Consider the following 15,102-nt stretch of genomic DNA (forward strand, 5'->3'; position numbering starts at 1 on the left):
GTTTATAATTATTAAGTGAACTTATATATAAAATAAACTTGTTAGGAGATTTACTTATTGCACTTTTGACACTTTGTAATAAATGGTTGAACTTGTTTAATTATTTCACTTGTTTAATCTATGATTAAGAATATTTCAGGTTATTTTAGGCATAGGGTTTTGTCTATTTTTTTCTTCATATTGAGGATATTGCTATTAATTTATTTGTGAGTGTTTATAATAATGGGTTGAACTTATTTAGTAGAATTTGTTGGGGATTTCACCAATTGACTCAATTGGTTTACATGGATATCAACCTTTAAATGAGGTTGTGAGTTAACATACGAGGAATTAAGTGCTTATTTCCTCTTTTAGTATTCATAGTTACACCGTTTTTGCATTATATTGAGGATATCAACCTAATGTTTTCGTGTTATTAGTCATATATAATGCTTGGATGTTTGTTTCTTTAAAATTATTTCTTGGAATCTCGTCATCAATTGAGGTTATTATTTCTTGGTTGATAATATTTCACTTGTACTACTAGAATAGGGTTTCATGTTCTTCAATCACTTGGCCAATTTCAGAGTTCAAAGTTGTTGCTGTGCGAAGATGGACAACGATGGGCACATTCAAGGAGGTCAACTGGATGACGAGCTAGATGATGAGGAGCTCGACAACATCCTTATGTACGTCGTATTATTGGGTTTCATGTTCTTTTTCCAGGATACACATCAGCAGGTCCCAAGAAGACGAAGAGTACGAGATAGCGCGCTGTCAGGGAGAGATTATGTGCTTGAGATTATTAACGGACATGAAGACCGAATTATTCAGAATATGCGCTTGGATGTTCCTCAATTCCTTTTGTTGTGCGATTTATTGCTTAATCGGGGTTACTGGCATGCATATCCTTCTCAAAGAGTGGGGGTACATGAATCCGTTGCTTTAACCCTAATGTGCCTGAGCCATGATGAGCGGCACCGGGTGTTAGCCGAGCGGTTCCAGCACTCAACGGAGACGATTGATCGACACGTTCGTCGTGTCTTACGAGCTTTGGTTCGGCTAGGTCGTGATCTCGTTAGGCCAAGAAACGTCGATGACACGCATCCTCGGATCTTGAACAATGGTTTGCTCATGCCGTGGTTCCGAGTATGTATCTCATTTTTAGTTGGACATGCACTTTCATGTAGGTTTCTGCGAGCATGTGAAACTTATAGCCAAACTTATTTCACTTATATAGGATTGTGTGGGAGCTTTAGATGGGACCCACGTATCCGCTTGGTGCAGAGCAGAGGTAAGAGAGAGGTTCAGAAATCGGCATGGCGACTTATCCCAGAATATACTTGCTGCCTGCGATCATGATATGCGGTTTGTCTTTGTTCGGGTCGGCTGGGAGGGTAGTGCTCATGATGCCAGAATTCTCCAAGAGACCTTGCTTGATCCGGCCTCAGGATTTCCAATGCCACCGCAAGGTAATTTAATTGAAATGCCTTTTTAGAATATGTCTGGTAACGAATTACTTTTATAATACAAGGCAGTAGGAAATAGTCTCTTATGTATTTGACAGATTATTTACAGCATTTGTTTCCGTAATAAATGAGTAGGGGCTATAACATGAAACCTATCATTAAATCAACAGGAAAATATTATGCAGTAGATGCTGCCTACAGAAATATGCCGGGGTTTATGGCTCCGTTTAGGGGTGCACGTGGCACACCTCATGAGCGAGCAGCTAAAGCGCTGTTCAATAGGCGACATGCATCAGTTAGGAATATTATTGAGCGTACATTTGGAGTTCTTAAGAAGCGATTTCCAATACTCAAAGGTCCAATGCAGAACTACCTGATAGCAACGCAAAATAATATTGTGCTTCCATGTTGTGCTCTTCACAATTTTATGCGCGATTATGTGCCGAATGATGAGTACTTCAATGAAGAAGCGATCAATGGTGCCTTTGCAGATGCACACATAGCAGGGGAACAAGTGCAGATGGGTCAACCTATCGATATGTCGCAGCAGGGCATAGATAACTGGAATGAAGATCGGCGGGCAATGGCGGCGCACATGTATGTGAATGCTAATAACTAGACTCTAGTGCTTGGCCTAGGACCAAAAGTGTGTTAAATCAGCTTCCGATTTGTACTTAAATGTTTAATTCACGTTCCTGGTGAATGAGGGATTACTTTTAATTTGGCTCCAGTTAATTGTGTTATTGCTTGTCCAGGGATTTGCACCTTTGTATTATATTTGGGGACTCATACTTTGCTCTACAACCTCAGTAAGTATTGAGTTTGCCGGTTTAGTTCACGTGAGTTTGTGAATGGTGACGTACGAATAAGTCATGACCGAGTTAAGTTCTAGGCACATTTTTTACAGTGCAAAATTTGGTTTAAACTTTGCCAACTACTTTAGGAAATTGCGGGAGGGGACATAATTTAATGGCCATTATTTTGCAAACATAGCGAACGTATTGGCCAATTACACATTTGGACCCTTAGATCCCCTGTTTTGGGGGTGTTACACATAAACTAGTTTTTGAAATACATTAAAAATTTTTAAAAAGTACTATAAAAGGTAAAAGCAAAAATTAGTTCCGTTTTTTTTAAAAAATTTTCAAGAATGTATCTCAAAATATTTTCTAAAAACTTTTCTATTCTTAAATATTTCGGCTGCGTTTGGTTCCACTGTTTTTACCAAAAACAGTTTTTGTAGTCAATATACAAACGATGGTCAACAGGTTGTATTTAAAATGCTACAGTCCCGCTGAATCCATACGGTACCGTTTAGCAGCCCAAAATGTTAAAACAAGTCCCGTTCCTCCAATCACCTCACCTACAACATTCCCTTCTTCACTTTCCTCTTCACTACAGCAACAACCGAGGACCGCATTCGGACACAAATCACCTCCAGTTAAGAGCTCATATGCTTCTAATCCGTGGATGTTTGGTGGCGCGCAGCTAGAAAAGGCAAGAACCTAGCTTGTCCAAGAGCACATCAGCAGCTTATCGAAGGCTGTTTTTGCAAACCAGTGACCAAGGAGCTGAGTATCCGCAACGCAAAAAGGAACGAGAAGCGACAGGAACTTCTATCAGAAGTACCGAACTAGCGTAATCAGCTTGGTAATCAGCTTGGATTTGGCGTTTCGATCGCGATTCTACTTGCTCAGCGAAGGAGAGTGAAGTTTCCGCCGCTGCTCAGAACGTTGCGCCGTTGAGGTTGGTTGACCTGTTCACTTGATTGGGCCCTAATTAATTTTGAACTGTTCACTTAATAGGGCTACAGTACTTAAATCAATTTTGAAACCGGCATGTTTTGGGGGCTCTGAACTACCATTGTGCTGATAGTATATGGTAGACAGAATGGAATACCTATTTTGAAACCGGCTTCGTTTAATCTCCCCAAATCTACGGTAATTTTGGGAGTAATTTTCTTCAGTTCCGGTTTGGAACTGATTTTTGCAATTCACACTGGCATCTTCACCATTTATTTGCTTTCAATTCTCTTCCCCGCATATACTTTTTGTGCTTGAGATTAGTCAGGACACAGGGGGCGTATACCAACGTATCCCAGAAAAAAATATTTAGCTTGTCTGCACTTGCCCATTTCTAGTGTGCATAGGAGATATTTTAGTAGCAACTCATGCTATATATGCATCGTGTTAACTAAATGAATATCAACCTAATTGCCTTCCAAGTATTAGATAGTTGATAAGTTTGTGAGCTGTTAGCTTAAATTGATCCGTATATTAATGCCTGTTATCTGTGAATAGGGTATTTGTTCCTACACTTTAATTTTGTGTAAGAAATTTGATCAGTTGGGAGATTTACATATGAAGCACCACTGCTATTTTTCTAACTAGTTATTGCAATTGGATTACTGAAATTATATGGCCCCTGTGATATGCTGGGCCAAGCTGGTGGAATATCGATTATTTACAGCGGCTGTTGTTGTTGTACTTGAGCTGCCTTTCTTAATTAGTGAAGTTTTATTGGGTGGGCTCGCGAAATTTTAATTAGTCCTACGCAGCGGTTGCAAATTGAGGACCTTTTAGCTGTGACTCATTTGGTTTTGAATGCAACATAAGCTGGCCTTATTCGAAATTAGTCTCTAGTTCTTATGTGAAGCTGTTTTGGACCTGTGAGAGTTTTGTCCCATAATATGATAACCTGACCTGAATTTCACTTTCTATTTTGGAACTGTTTTATTTGCTTGGTACATTAAAATGGATGATATTTTGTGAACATTTTATGCGTAAAGCCTGGTAATAGCATTTTAAAAAGTACCTTGTACAAATTTTTAGGATTGTGATGCCCCCTGTGACTCGGAGTGCTTCGAAGGGTAAGGCCCAACTATTGTGACAATTAATTATTAAAAATTCTGATCACAAACAGCTGTAGTGCTCGGCTTTTTAACTTGCCTTATTTACAGCTTTGCAAACGACTAGGGGTGCTAACCGTTGTTCTTTATATTCGGCTACGGGAGAAAACGATTTGCGTCATTGTATAACAAAACTACTTCAAGGTGAGTTATAACTGACTAGGTGAAAAATTTCTGTAGATGCTGTCCCAATATTGGCTTAGATTGTATCTAATTTCCCCTCAATTAAGGCGACCCTAAGCCTGTTTTCTGGTTTTGACTTTCCTAAAGAAAACAAAGATGCCCAAACCAAAAGGTCCTAAGGAACGTATCAATTTCACGCCGAAGATGGAAACTGCCATTGCTGAACAGCTTCTGAACATGCATAGGAATGGGGAAATATCATCACAGACCATCGGGAGCCACGTTGTCCCTCAGATTACTAGGATGCTCACTGAGACTTTCGGGGTTTCATTCTCCCGCGATACTATTCGGTCGAAGTACTATGCGCTTCAGAACTTAACTAGGCTTTACATTTCGTTCAAGAAGCGTGGCACTGGTATGGGCTGGGACTCAACCAACTTCACCTTCATGATGGATGATGAGCGATGGAGTCATCTACTTCAGGTATAATACTTAGTCCTATCCTTTAGCTTATACGCTGTTATCGTTATATATTTTCTTTTATAAGCTTGGTTTATAGAATTTTGGTAGGTTTTTTGACCATTATTAGTTGTATGTATTGTTCAGCTGTGGAATTTGCCTTAGTTATTTGTAAAAGTTGTTTCTTCCTAACAGCTGTTGTGTTAAATTGTTAATTGGGCTTTTGCTTATTTTTAAAACCTGTTTTGTTCTTTTGTAGGTCAACCAGGGATACAATAGATTTAGGAACCGGTGCTGTCTGGTCTTCCATTTGCTTGAAGAAGTCTTCATGAATCAGGGGGCTACTGGGGATTTTAGCGCCGGCTTTGGAGTATCGCCCCTCAATTCGGGCGATGAATTGGAAATGGAACACGCTGCGAGCAGAGGTAGGGGCAATGGGGTTGTGGATGTCGATTCATCAGATGGAGGAGATGCCGTTCCTGTGACCCGGAAAGGGAAAGAGAAGGTTACGAAGGGCAAAGGGAAAGAGAAGGTTAAGAAGCGCAAATCGGGGGACATGTCAACTGAGTCATTCTTTGCGCCGTCCTCCCCCCAATTCCAGAAATACGTCCGGGTTTTAGACAGCATCGAGACACGATTGAGCGGTAAAGGGAGCTCTGGGATCTCCGGTTCGGTCTCTTCTCCTGCTAAGAGCAATAAGGCTCCAGTTGATGAAGACGAGGAGCTGGTGGCTGCTTTGGCCACTTTGAGCAGTCTGAATTTGGACCGAAGTGTGCGCTTCCAGATGGCTGATCTGCTAAGGAATCGGCATGAGCGTCTCATTTGGTTCTTATGCGCGGACGACGAGGACCGCCTTGCCTTTGTCAGACATCGAGGCTTCCTCCCCCCCCCCTTAGCATCTCGTTCAATCCAGCCCAAAACTATTGCGGCAGCCTTCGTCTTAGTTTTCCCCATGCCATAAATGGATTTGATCTATTCGTGCGGATTTATGTAGTTGGAGTTGACATTGGCCTGTGTTATTCATTTCTTTACTGTACCGTGGACCCAATTTAGTTTTTTTTTTTTTTTCTTGTGAGATGAAGTTGAGGTTACAAAAATTTCGGATAATTTATTTGGTTGCGTTTATAAATGTTGGTTGAATTGTTTACAAACTATTATTTGTTGGGAATGGTGCAAGGATTTTCATTTTGTGTGACAGGAGTTGCCGCTACATTTTCTTGTGAGCCGATGGTCATCTTTGTTAGTATATTTTTTAACATTTGGAGCTGGTTCCGGTTATTTCTGAATACCATCTGCATGTTCAGGGACCATCGTGTGTTAAATAATTTGAGTGTGCTTCTCAATATTGGTTGCAGTAGTGCTTCTCAGTATTGGTTGTTAGGAAATAGTGCAATGCCGTATATATTAGGGAGCCATGTTCCTAAATTAATTTTATTGGCATCATTTAATATCTATTCTTTGGGTTTTTCTGTTATCACATTCACACCGGGGCCTGTTATCATTTTATCCTTGTGCCATTCAGGGAATGTTTACATAATTTACTTGTGCTGGGGATAGCAATATTGGCTGATGTTCACTAAATATCAATTGTGGCCCCGTAAAAGTGCAATGGCTAATAGTTTGTGTACTCATAGTTGGCATATAAATTGGCAGGTTTTCGTGTTTTCTAGTATTAATTACTCACAGTTATTTTCTCAGATAGCTAGGTTAATGTCTGCTAAAATAAACTCCTTATTCAGTTATTTTCAAAATAATATTTGAACTTGTTTGCTACACACTGTACGATATTTACTTATTCAACTTGTGAGTCTTTATATGAAATGGTTGAACTTGTTTAATTATTTCACCTGTGTACAAGGATAGTTGACATTTTTTGGATCCATTATATTATTGGCGTTCCCCAAATGTGCCTGTGAGTGTTTATAATTATTAAGTGAACTTATATATAAAATAAACTTGTTAGGAGATTTACTTATTGCACTTTTGACACTTTGTAATAAATGGTTGAACTTGTTTAATTATTTCACTTGTTTAATCTATGATTAAGAATATTTCAGGTTATTTTAGGCATAGGGTTTTGTCTATTTTTTTCTTCATATTGAGGATATTGCTATTAATTTATTTGTGAGTGTTTATAATAATGGGTTGAACTTATTTAGTAGAATTTGTTGGGGATTTCACCAATTGACTCAATTGGTTTACATGGATATCAACCTTTAAATGAGGTTGTGAGTTAACATACGAGGAATTAAGTGCTTATTTCCTCTTTTAGTATTCATAGTTACACCGTTTTTGCATTATATTGAGGATATCAACCTAATGTTTTCGTGTTATTAGTCATATATAATGCTTGGATGTTTGTTTCTTTAAAATTATTTCTTGGAATCTCGTCATCAATTGAGGTTATTATTTCTTGGTTGATAATATTTCACTTGTACTACTAGAATAGGGTTTCATGTTCTTCAATCACTTGGCCAATTTCAGAGTTCAAAGTTGTTGCTGTGCGAAGATGGACAACGATGGGCACATTCAAGGAGGTCAACTGGATGACGAGCTAGATGATGAGGAGCTCGACAACATCCTTATGTACGTCGTATTATTGGGTTTCATGTTCTTTTTCCAGGATACACATCAGCAGGTCCCAAGAAGACGAAGAGTACGAGATAGCGCGCTGTCAGGGAGAGATTATGTGCTTGAGATTATTAACGGACATGAAGACCGAATTATTCAGAATATGCGCTTGGATGTTCCTCAATTCCTTTTGTTGTGCGATTTATTGCTTAATCGGGGTTACTGGCATGCATATCCTTCTCAAAGAGTGGGGGTACATGAATCCGTTGCTTTAACCCTAATGTGCCTGAGCCATGATGAGCGGCACCGGGTGTTAGCCGAGCGGTTCCAGCACTCAACGGAGACGATTGATCGACACGTTCGTCGTGTCTTACGAGCTTTGGTTCGGCTAGGTCGTGATCTCGTTAGGCCAAGAAACGTCGATGACACGCATCCTCGGATCTTGAACAATGGTTTGCTCATGCCGTGGTTCCGAGTATGTATCTCATTTTTAGTTGGACATGCACTTTCATGTAGGTTTCTGCGAGCATGTGAAACTTATAGCCAAACTTATTTCACTTATATAGGATTGTGTGGGAGCTTTAGATGGGACCCACGTATCCGCTTGGTGCAGAGCAGAGGTAAGAGAGAGGTTCAGAAATCGGCATGGCGACTTATCCCAGAATATACTTGCTGCCTGCGATCATGATATGCGGTTTGTCTTTGTTCGGGTCGGCTGGGAGGGTAGTGCTCATGATGCCAGAATTCTCCAAGAGACCTTGCTTGATCCGGCCTCAGGATTTCCAATGCCACCGCAAGGTAATTTAATTGAAATGCCTTTTTAGAATATGTCTGGTAACGAATTACTTTTATAATACAAGGCAGTAGGAAATAGTCTCTTATGTATTTGACAGATTATTTACAGCATTTGTTTCCGTAATAAATGAGTAGGGGCTATAACATGAAACCTATCATTAAATCAACAGGAAAATATTATGCAGTAGATGCTGCCTACAGAAATATGCCGGGGTTTATGGCTCCGTTTAGGGGTGCACGGGGCACACCTCATGAGCGAGCAACTAAAGCGCTGTTCAATAGGCGACATGCATCAGTTAGGAATATTATTGAGCGTACATTTGGAGTTCTTAAGAAGCGATTTCCAATACTCAAAGGTCCAATGCAGAACTACCTGATAGCAACGCAAAATAATATTGTGCTTCCATGTTGTGCTCTTCACAATTTTATGCGCGATTATGTGCCGAATGATGAGTACTTCAATGAAGAAGCGATCAATGGTGCCTTTGCAGATGCACACATAGCAGGGGAACAAGTGCAGATGGGTCAACCTATCGATATGTCGCAGCAGGGCATAGATAACTGGAATGAAGATCGGCGGGCAATGGCGGCGCACATGTATGTGAATGCTAATAACTAGACTCTAGTGCTTGGCCTAGGACCAAAAGTGTGTTAAATCAGCTTCCGATTTGTACTTAAATGTTTAATTCACGTTCCTGGTGAATGAGGGATTACTTTTAATTTGGCTCCAGTTAATTGTGTTATTGCTTGTCCAGGGATTTGCACCTTTGTATTATATTTGGGGACTCATACTTTGCTCTACAACCTCAGTAAGTATTGAGTTTGCCGGTTTAGTTCACGTGAGTTTGTGAATGGTGACGTACGAATAAGTCATGACCGAGTTAAGTTCTAGGCACATTTTTTACAGTGCAAAATTTGGTTTAAACTTTGCCAACTACTTTAGGAAATTGCGGGAGGGGACATAATTTAATGGCCATTATTTTGCAAACATAGCGAACGTATTGGCCAATTACACATTTGGACCCTTAGATCCCCTGTTTTGGGGGTGTTACACATAAACTAGTTTTTGAAATACATTAAAATTTTTTAAAAAGTACTATAAAAGGTAATCAAAAAATTAGTTCCGTTTTTTTAAAAAAATTTTCAAGAATGTATCTCAAAATATTTTCTAAAAACTTTTCTATTCTTAAATATTTCAAAATATTTTCCACCACCCAATCCAAAATATGCTCTAAAAACTCTGCTACAGTAAAGTTTTATTTTAAAAAAATCCCAAAAAAACACCTAATCCAAACGAAGCTGTTTTTCAAAAACAGCTCAATCCAAACGCATGTGTTTTTCAAAAAGTAAGAGTTTTTCAAAAACAACAATCCAAACGACAATGCGTATTTTTAAAAAACTGCTACAGTATTGTTTTTCAAAAACAGCCCCAAAAACAGGGAATCCAAACGCAGCCTACAAATGTTTGTAACTAAAATTGAAAAAGTGTTATATTAATATTTTTACGGAACAGAGATTGATAGTTTTGTATTTAACAAAAATTAAATATTTGAAAGTAAATACAAATATGTATTTGAGCTTAAATATTTGTATTAAATTAAATGTTTGAAAGTAAAATACCCATAAAGAGCCGGTACTTTAAATAGGTGATGCATATTTGCCTATAAACTATACTCCTTAAAGTTTATTAATTGTTAATTGATTTGTAGTATTTTGTCATTCATTGAATATGTAGTACAAAGGACAAATTTGGTAAAAAATTCTAATTTCACTCCCTAAAACAATATTTTAATCGTTTGGACTGAATTTGCAAAGGATTAGTAACCTCAAGGGAGGTCAGTGTAATTTTTCAAACCACAGGGGAGGTTAGTGCAAATGTCAAAAATCTCAGGGAAGGTTTTTGCAATTATCCCTTCTTTTAAAGGTTGAAGAGACGAGGAAAACACTAATGAGTCAACACAAGGTGACCATGACTTGATTCAGGGTTCATTTGTGTGTTGGAAAGGTACATGCCACGTTATTTCAAACCGTTTCGGGTTTTGGATACATGTCATGTGATGTATGTTTAAATTTTTTTTAAATATAAGTTATATAATACTATCTACATTTGTTAGCAAAAAAAAAATTATAGTGATAGTGCATAAAAACTTGATTCATTTAATTAAGAGTGATTCATTAAAGGGCAAAGAACTTTTCTGTTTGTACAATTTTAGCCCTCTAACCATTTGGTATATGTGTTTTGTCATGTGATGTGATTTTAAAATTATACAAGCAAATGCCTACAACCCTATCATTTATATATATATATATATATATATAAGTTTTGTAGGAATAAAAGAAAAGGAAATAGTGGCTGATTACGCATTTTCTCTTCGGTGATGAGTGCTAAGATTTTGTAACTTTAAGTAGTGCAAAATCTAAGTAATCAAGGTTACTGTGTTGACACTCAACACACGTTGGTGCAGAATTTAAGTAATCAAGGTTAACTAGAGTGAGTGTGATAAATCTGAAATTTGAAATTTGTATTCATTAAGTCGTTGACTTGCAAATATTGAAAATACTAACATTTGAACACATTCTACATTAAATGATAAGTAAATAACTTATCACGGTGTTTGTTTCATGCTCTGGAATTGGAATTGGAGATGAAATAATATACAAAAAATCAGTATGGGTTTTGAACCCTGGTATCATTCCACAGACCGATGCTTGGTACAAGCATAGTTGGAATGACATCAAAATTAATTTTTCTTTTTTTAAAAAAATTATTGTTCTCATCTCTCACAGCTTCATACGAAACCTGCTTAGATTCCTCATCCACCTCAGACATCTTCCTCCCAACAAACCTTTTCACAGAGAAAAACTTGTTTTCAAGATTCACCACAGCCTGCCTTTTTGCAATCTGCCCAACCAATCTATCCCCGTTTTTCGTATAGGCCACCACAGAAGGCATCGTTCTTTGCCCTTCAGCATTAGTAACTATAGTAGGCTTCCCTCCTTCCATGGCAGCCACTGTTGAATTCGTTGTCCCCAAATCAATCCCAACAACCTTTTCATTCACTACACTCAAAGACCTGTAGAATTGAGGTTTATAAAAATGGAGTTTTATAATGCAAAAATGGCATCTGAAATTGGGTTGCTGCTGCTGTTGATGAAGACGCCATTTTTATCAACTTTCAGGCTGATTTTTGGGCCAAAAGATAAACTTTATTGGTGAATAATTTGAGCAAAATCGAGGGAACAGATTGGTTCTTAATTTTTTTAAATTTTTCTCTTCACAGAGAGAAGAGAACATAAGAGATCGATTGTGATGGGGAGGACGATTTGATGGCGAGAGAGGAGAGGAAAGGGTCTACTAGAGAAGAGAGGAGATGTTTTATCTTTTATTTATACTGTTAGAAATGAAACGGAGGATTTGAGTGATTCCTCCCAATTTACTCAGGAATCATGAATCCCCAAAATTTTAGGTATGATTCCAATATTTTAATTCCCATTACAGTACACCAGGCACCAAGTATTGGAATCATCGTCATTCCCCATACCAAAACCCTCTAACCAAGCAGCCCCTTTTTTTGAAGTAGGTTTTGCTTACACAATTCAATTCAAACTCACTTAATTAATTAATATGTTCTATTTTTTGTTATCAAACACGTCTGAATATATTAAAATCTAGATCTATTAAATTTAAATAGTAAATTGGGTTATCAAATGGGGTCTTAGCTTTATTTAACTAAGGTATCTTATCATTTGACTTAATTAATCTATTCTTCTTGAATGTTTTGGTTGCATCAATGCATGTTTTTCTGGCTGCCTAATCTATGTTTTATCATGTGCTATTAATTTTATTTTATTTCTCATAAATAAAAAAGCTTGTAAAGGCCAAGTGAATTTCATGTTTGGTCAATTAACACGTTTATTTCTACTATTTTTAATGGGTGATTTGTTTCTTAGGGTCTGTTTGATAACATAAAAAAGTAGGGGTAAGCATCGAATTCGAAATCGGTAATTCGGTAGCTTGAAATCGGTAATTTTCGATAAATGGTTCTACGAAAATTCGACCTAATTCGCATTCGAAATAGAAATTACCGAATTCAAATTCAATCCGATTTCAATTCGGAAAACGGACATTTACCGATTTAACCGAATTTCAGAAAACAAATTCTTTGGACCATTTTTTATCAGCAAATAGCAATACTATTACACTAACTGAGCCACAAACAATGAAACAAACATGAACTAATGATGAGTACTGATATTCCACAATTTATAACACACATAATAGTTGGATCACCGATCCACAAATTACAAATTGATGAAACTAAAATTTACACTCCATAATCCATAAAAGTATTAACTCGTCGAAATTAACTTGTCCACAAATAAAATTCAGGAAACAACACTAAAAAATTATAAATCAATCTAGAAATCATAACTCAACAAAGATAAAAGTCTAATTAACTTGTCCAGAAATGATAAACTACAATCCACAATCCAGAAAGCTAATTGTCCAGAAATTGCAACTTGCAAGAAGAGTTGATTCAACTCTCAAAATGCAAACTTCAGCATTTGTGACCTCTCAAAGGTCAATTATAGTTGGTTCAACTCCGGTCTTCAGCAACTCTACAAGAACAAACAAAATTTATCAAGTATCATAAAGGCAATTATTAGAAACAAAGAAATACTTCAAAATTTGCAATAAAAATTTTGATAGCTTACCAGATTCGAAGGCTTCAAGCTCTTCCAGATTTTCTTCTACGTTTAATTCTGTCTTGGAGGACCGAAACCAATCTTGAGCACATATTAAACCTTGCACAATTCTAGGAGTCAAAGAACACGACCTTCGATGCTAAAAGCAAATTCGGAGGCCATGGTAGAAATTGAGACTGATAACACATCACGAGCAACTTTGGAAAGAATTGGAAATCTAAGGCTATTGAACTTCCACCATAACAAGATATCAAATCTCTCATCATCTTGCTCACACTCCTCATTCAAGTAATCAACTTAGTCAAAAGCATAATAATGACAAGCAATTATTTCCTGGCCCTAGCACTTGGACACAATCATGACAAGCAATCATTTTGCTTGTTTGTATAGAAGTAAAAACCATTTCTTTAAGCATCCGAAGTTCTGAATATATTTATTTTATATTAAACTTTATTCGGAATTTCGAATTTGAAAACGATAATATTTTACCGTTTTACCGAAATAAATTCGAATTCGGTAAATCTGAATTCAAAAACTCCAAAACCATTTTCGACCCTAATTCGATTCTTATTAATTTGATATCACCGATTTACCGATCAAATTACCGAATTACGGACTTCGAATTACCAAATTCAAATCGATTTCAATCGGTAATTCGGTAATTACCGTAATTGCTCACCCCTATAAAAAAGTGTTGAATCTGAATTTTTTTAGACATTCAGATGTTTTGAGTGTTTGATAAATGAAAATCCATTTTCTGAACTTGTTAAGTAGTGCTGAATTTGTGTGTATTTTTTTTAGCACAAGAATCCTAAGTGAATGCTTAATTCTGATAAGAATCAATAGAATTACTTCAACTACCTTATCTTATCTACCAAATCTACCATTGTTTATTAATTATGTTCAAAATTCTTATATAATTAAACAACCTAATATTCTCTATCTAATGATTTTCTATTTCTCATTTGTCCCTTTTGAATGACTTTCATTTCTTCTCCATACTCCTCATATAATATAATTCATCTTTTATATTAATTTGATTTAAAAATAAATATTGTCATTTTCATACCTAACATTTTTAGCTAATTAAATCATTGGTTCTATTTCTTTTTTGGATGAAAATATATAATGGCAAAATTGTCAAATTTAACTTATTAAGCATTCGGTTATAAATGTTTATCAAACAGTATAAATAGATTTAGCATTAAAATTCAGACATTCATATATTTCTTTTCAGTGCTTAAAATTCAGCAAATTAATTGTTTCAGTATTCAGATTTCAGAATTCAAATTCAGTTTTATCAAACGGAACCTTAGTCTTATTTGATTGACCATCTGGGTTGATTATTTTTCTCTATTCCCTGTTCTTCTTTGATGACTATCTATGTTGGCTCTGTTACAACTGTTTAAACAATTTTGCTACTTAACTAATAACTACATTTATGAGTAAAATACTTGAGTTTATTTCTGAAGTAACCTTTTTTGGAAAAAATTTTTCCAATACGATGCTCTTTTATAAATTATTATCATTTTAATCTTTTTTTTATGCCATGTAAGCTTCCATTTTAAATGGAGGAAGACCTCACTAAAATGAATCTTGTCATTGTAGTAATCTTACTCAATTCATACTCAAAGTTCAAACACCAAAAAACCAAATCCAAAGCAAAAATAGGTAACAAATATAAGATTCGACATTTGATTAATGATAAGATATTATAGTTAAGAAGTATTTTATATTTTAAACTCTTCAATCATCCAAGTTCCTTTATATCAAAACCAATAGGATTCGATATTGGGTTTTTAGAAATAATATTGTCATGTTACTCCCAAGAATTAGAGATCCTGAATTTTGATCTCCGTCCCCTTTTCGCTTATTAAATCCTACCATTTCCCCACTATTTTTTTTTAAAAAAGTGTTACTAATAAAAAATGAAAAAGAAATACTATAATCATTTTATAATATTTTAGTGTTATTCAAATATAGAGTCTTTTCCTATGTTTATTCCCTTGGTTTTTTTTATTTTTCATCCTTTAATTTTGCTTTTTGCATTTGCATTTCGAGTGCGAATGTGGAAACCAATAATAACAAGGT

At 36.3% G+C, this 15,102-nt stretch overlaps 3 protein-coding genes across 3 annotated transcripts; all 3 read left to right on the forward strand.

Annotated features, from left to right (window-relative positions):
* The first annotated feature begins 591 nt into the window (after positions 1-591).
* LOC113776972 (protein ALP1-like) lies at positions 592-2,067 on the forward strand. The gene is made up of 3 exons (XM_027322024.1): positions 592-1,128; positions 1,220-1,451; positions 1,619-2,067. Exons 1-3 carry the CDS (start codon positions 592-594, stop codon positions 2,065-2,067), a joined length of 1,218 nt encoding a protein of 405 aa, XP_027177825.1.
* Positions 2,068-4,683: 2,616 nt separating this feature from the next.
* On the forward strand, positions 4,684-5,899 carry LOC113776973. Its single transcript, XM_027322025.1, has 2 exons — positions 4,684-4,962; positions 5,198-5,899. The coding sequence occupies exons 1-2, from the start codon at positions 4,684-4,686 to the stop codon at positions 5,897-5,899; spliced, it is 981 nt and encodes a 326-aa protein (XP_027177826.1).
* Positions 5,900-7,447: 1,548 nt separating this feature from the next.
* Positions 7,448-8,923, forward strand: LOC113776974 (protein ALP1-like). Its single transcript, XM_027322026.1, has 3 exons — positions 7,448-7,984; positions 8,076-8,307; positions 8,475-8,923. The coding sequence occupies exons 1-3, from the start codon at positions 7,448-7,450 to the stop codon at positions 8,921-8,923; spliced, it is 1,218 nt and encodes a 405-aa protein (XP_027177827.1).
* The last annotated feature ends 6,179 nt before the right edge of the window (positions 8,924-15,102 follow it).

This window comes from Coffea eugenioides, chromosome 7, assembly GCF_003713205.1.
Source record: "Coffea eugenioides isolate CCC68of chromosome 7, Ceug_1.0, whole genome shotgun sequence".
Taxonomy (NCBI): domain Eukaryota; kingdom Viridiplantae; phylum Streptophyta; class Magnoliopsida; order Gentianales; family Rubiaceae; genus Coffea; species Coffea eugenioides.